The 5528-nt window shown below is 34.2% G+C and overlaps 1 protein-coding gene across 1 annotated transcript in view; it reads left to right on the forward strand.

Annotated features, from left to right (window-relative positions):
• Window positions 1-4493, forward strand: part of LOC141433887 (uncharacterized) — a 90964-nt gene extending 86471 nt beyond the window's left edge. The window contains exon 2 of the mRNA XM_074095990.1: window positions 412-4493. Coding sequence (XP_073952091.1) covers window positions 412-797 — 386 coding nt within the window. The 3' untranslated portion in view covers window positions 798-4493. The remainder of the gene's footprint in view (window positions 1-411) is intronic.
• The last annotated feature ends 1035 nt before the right edge of the window (window positions 4494-5528 follow it).

Genomic DNA, 5528 nt, shown 5'->3' on the forward strand with positions numbered 1-5528 from the left:
GACTTCTTGATTGAAAGGTGATGTAAAAAGCACTATTATAAACTAAAAACAATTACTTTGTTACAAATGTGTTTTTGCAACAATATATGTTCATGCAGCTCCTTCACCTCCACACTGTAAGACCATACAGAAACCCAACTGCCATCACTACCACACCGACCAGAGTTCATCCTCAGAGCAACACAACCGCTCATCATGCTACCAGATGTTAGATGTTGGTGAAAGAGCTGCTTGAACACACATTTGTTGCATAGAAGCTATCATAAGGCCGTGGGTGAGCAAAGTAATTGTTTTTAGTTCATTGATATTGACCTACGCAAAGTAACGCCTGTTTTAATAAATTATTGCACTATTCATGTAAAAACTCGTAATTCTTTGTTCCCTACTAACTAACGCCCTCTCTCTTTCCAGCCCCGAAGCTGATGATCCCTCCAGCCGACTTCGTTGCGCAGGGGGTGATGGGCAGCCCCCAGGAACTCCGCACCCCCACCGGCAGCCAGATGCTTGCAAACCCCCTCCTCAACCTCAACAACACCGGCCGGACCAACTTCACCAACAAACAACTCACAGAACTAGAAAAAGAATTCCACTTCAACAAGTATCTAACGAGAGCCCGGAGGATAGAAATAGCATCAGCTTTACAACTGAACGAAACGCAGGTCAAAATCTGGTTCCAGAATAGAAGGATGAAACAGAAGAAGAGGATCAAAGAGGGTTTGATTGTGGCGCCAGAGGTCGCTACTGTGTCGCAGTCAGAAGCCGTTGGGTCGAGTGAGAACAGTCGCGAATCTAGTTAGATTAAACTTGTGGGACGATTAGTTTTGTTGTGAGTGAAGAAATTTTATCAGTTTAGGAATTTCTATTTGTACATTGGGAGCTTCCTTGTAATATGGGGGGTAGAGGTTGAGAACTCTCTCGTGGAACTGTTCAGTTGCGTAAGGGTCCAGGGGGGCTACTACGAAATTCCAAAATCGAAATTCGTATTGTAACTGCCGTCCCTCTCACTCGTATTATTAAATAATATTTGCATCAGCGGGACGGCAAGATACGCGAAGTGCGAATTTTGCATCGTAGTACAGGGCCAGCTGTAAGCAGTAACAGTTCCAAATCCTTCCAGAGTGGCGCTAGTGTAGCAGATTATGAAATGAATGTAGCAGAGTGAAGTGTGCTCAGTTGAAAAATTTAATACTTATTAATTACTATCGTTTTTTCGACGAACATAGATAACGAAATGTTTTTTTTTGTTATTAAATTTTATTAGGTACTTTATTTTATGCATTTGCTACAGTAGCGCCACCTATTTAACGCTTTTCGACACAGAGAAGGTTTTTCCGTCTACCCTCCATACTTTGTAACTTGTATAGGTTGTGTAAATGTTTAACCTCGACTTGGTGTGGAATCGAGTTGGGATTTTATCGCACGAGTCTCTTACAATGCGGGGCCGCGCGGCTATAAATTTATAACTGATCAATCATGACCGGCAATGTACCGCATCCATGATATTTCTGACTCCGACTGGATAAAGCCTTGCCTACATTGCCGGCCGGCCAAGAATTGGTATGAAGCAGAAGCTACTTTTTATGAGCTGTCAAAACTAATTCCTTATATTTCCAAATATTAAGAAAAATTCGTAGCAAAACGGACACATCCATACAATATTTTGGGGACACATCTGGAGACGCTGTTTTTCCAGCTCGGAATCATGGTCTGAGTCTACCTCCCAAATTTTGTTGAAATCGGAGAGATAAACTCTGGGTACAACGGTAGATATAAATGCCCAACTACTAGCATCCTGAGGTTTTTTTGACGCTATGGTTACTAGCCAATTACAAGCAAGACCGTAACATCTAATTAACTTCACGATACTAACGCCATCTAGCGATATTTCACCTGTCTTCTCAATAATTGGCATTTGCGATTTGATTATGAAACCAACTGTCTTAATCAACATCACAATATGCCGTAAGAAGGCGCCCCAAGCCGATTCCACATCTTTTAATGAGGTGAATCTAAGTTAAGGCGTGGCTTTGTAGCATTCTTTAAATATCGTTAAAAGTTCATTTCACAAACTAACATTCTATAATTTTAAATCAAGCTGCTAAGATAATTTCAATAGAATAACTTGACTAAAATGTTTGTACTACATATTTAAGACAAGTGGCGCCATCTGTTATATAGTAGATGAAAAAGGCAGTGCTTGGAACAAGTGTGCATAGATGGTGGCGCCACAACCATTCAATATCTTATGTACAGTCGTGGACAGGTGTTATTGAGCAACTTACTACTGTTCGGAATTTGGCCGTGTAATCCTATTCTGTTTCATTAACCTTTTGAACGACAAAAAAAATTAAAATCGTAAAATCTCTCCATAGACGCCACGAAATGCCGACATGGCGCCTATGGCACGATTTTCAGCTGTCGTGTGTTGCCGACTGTGGCGTTCAAAAGATAATGAAAATATTTACTACGTACGTGTGTACTACTGCCTAAATTAAGAACAAGTGCGAGTGGGTGAACAATTCCGGTTCTCGATGGTACATTCGGACTGTTGCGCTTCCTTAATCCCTTTTGTTCCTTTACATGCTCCTTCCTTCATCACTTCTAACGGATCTAGTGAAAATAATAATGTAGTAGTTCCAATAAAGGTACTGATGAAGGAAAATATGTACAGTCGAAGAGTGCTAGGTATACTTACCATTTTTAAGTTCCTACACAGTGGATATAACATTGACTTTTAAGTGATATTATTCAGACTCCTAAATTAAAAGAGCAGAAAAGGAATGAAAGAGCTTAATATTTTTATACCAAATTGTTGCCATATCAAGGATTTTACGTCAAAAATATGCCAATTACGTAGAAAGTAGCGTTCTTGTTTAATTTCTTTTTTGGTGGAAATTGTTTCTTTTCAGACATACAAAATCAAGTTTCTAACTATACCAATTACATTAACCGATGCGCCCGCGCCATTTATTCTCGTAAATAAAATATAAATGCAAGGAGCATCTTTTCCATAATCATGTGCTTAATTTTTGTGCCATTCCTTGTCAAGTGTGCTATAAAAATGACATTTAAAATCATGATGATTAAGTACGTTTTGTTTTGTACATTTTGAGATTATTGTAGCATAACTGACAGTTTAGTAGTAGTGTTGAGGTGTCAAGATTACTTAACCTGTACATTTCGGGTCTTATTCAACAAAATTATGTTATGAAAGCTAATTTGTACTATAAAAAGTCATTAGTTTTGGATAATACTGAGATTAGTGCAAGCTCTTTTATAACGTATAAGAATTAAATTTTAACTTATTTTATACACTAAAATATTGTTGGATAAGATTTCATAATTAAAATTAGATAAGATATACAACTTCGGGTTTTTATTATTTGCAAATTACACTTAAGTTAATTCCAGTTCTGGCCAATGAAACAGTGGCGCTGTGTTCTTGATATGTATTTTAAAAAGGACTTTTTATATAAATTAATATTGTTAGGATTTTTATGTGTTCTAGTTTGATAGGTAAATGGATAGTATATTCGTACTTTGAAACATGTTTTATTATTAAAATACGTTAATTTTGCTACTTACCTAAATTGGGGTATGTATGAATTAAAATATTATTAAATAAGCCAATAATAAGTATGAACATTATTTCGTCACGGTTTAATTCCATCGCCAGTAAAATACTACATTTTCGAAATACTGCATTTGCCAATCTTATTTTACCTAACTCACTGGCTTAATTTCGTATCTTTAAAATCTGTTATTTTAAAAATTATGATATAGGTACTTACTTACTTGTTGTGAACTAAGGAGTTATATTTTTTTTAGATAAAAAATGCAATTCGTGTTATCTGCAATACGGTATTTGACTATTTCGTATATGTTTTATAAATTAAAACTACACGATGCCTGTTATCGAATAGAAAAACAATTTTAAGCTACCTTTACAAATAACAAAGTTATAAAGGTTTGAAATTCAAGATTAGACAGAGAAAGACATACTGGCATGTGACGTCACACGCCAGTACCTACCGCCATACTTGCTGCATGGAGAAAAGCGTTTCAGAAAGAGACAGGTACATAGATTTTTCAAAAAACCACTGTAAATCCAATTTTCAACCGATTTATATTTTCTCTTCGCTAAACACTATCTGTTTATCTATATTTTCATAATAATATTAAGATATGGCAAAATCAGGAGTTGTCAAATACCGTATTATAACGTTTTGATGTGATGAAAGAAATATATTCATTTACTTATCGAAAGTCAAAATTTTTAAATATTTTTTTATATCTATTTTTATTTAACATTACTTAAGACCAAAGCTCATTTTTGTTTTAATTAATTTATTTAGTACAGCTTCGTTGTACCTACACTGTACAGTCATCTTGGTAATATAATATAAGAATGTGTGTTAGGTCAGTTTGTGTGTACATTTGTTAAGCTAATAGAAGGTACTACTTTATCAATAAATTAATTATATCTATTTTCATACTGAAGTTTCATTGAAGTTTGCGTTCTCTTCAAAGAACTGCTTTATGGACATATAACTTCCTACAAATTTGAAGAAAATAAATTTTGACAGTGAATTACGGTAGCATCCAAAATTGGTAGTCGCCGAAACGTTTGGGGTGGAAAAAACTAATGGGCCCTGGAGGGCAACTACTTTAAATCGCCTGATTCAATAAATTACCTTAAATCCTTTAGTTAGCCAATTGTACTGAAAGAAAACATACTTCTATTTTTAAAATGAAACAAAACTACATTCAAAGAACTAAAAATTAAAAAATAAACACTCGCTTTTTTATTACACAAATCGATAGGATTATTGTTCAGGATAAAAATTATCTAATAAACTTTGGCCTTACACTCGTCTGTTGTACGAGATACCATGAAATAGAATATTTATTAACATTACTTAGTACTTGTTCACCTGTAACAAGGAAATGATACCTACGTTAAATTTTCTTATCTCTCTAACATCCAAAGACATCATAATCATGAAGTACAAGCTTGCTAATTTTATTTATCACTCAGTACCTTATTGTAGAGTTCGATAAGAAAATCTTTAAATGGTAATAATAAATCTATGCACAATTCCTTCTTACACGTGTTCTGGCGAAGAGTTTAAAAATGGAACGTATTTTTTTTTATGCAACGCGGGGAAAACAACCCCCAAATGTTTATTAGACAAATTTTATCCTATACAATAATCCTATTAAATAAAATAAATTCTATATATAATTAATTAAAATATCTTTATTTCGGAAAATTTCAGATTCCATAAAATTGTTAGTATTTTTCATTTCATTACAGCTACGTGAAATTGTTTTAAAACATAATAAAACAATAATTAGCATAATATTTAACAATGAAATCAAAATTCACAGTGAAATAAAATAAAATAATTATAATTATTCGTATAATAAAATAGCGAGTTTCATTTTTAATCTTTAGTTGGTTCGATTCCCGGGTGAGACAAGGGAAGTTTAGAAGATCTTTGAATGCAGTTTTGTTCAATTTTAAA

This window comes from Choristoneura fumiferana, chromosome 13, assembly GCF_025370935.1.
Source record: "Choristoneura fumiferana chromosome 13, NRCan_CFum_1, whole genome shotgun sequence".
NCBI lineage: Eukaryota > Metazoa > Arthropoda > Insecta > Lepidoptera > Tortricidae > Choristoneura > Choristoneura fumiferana.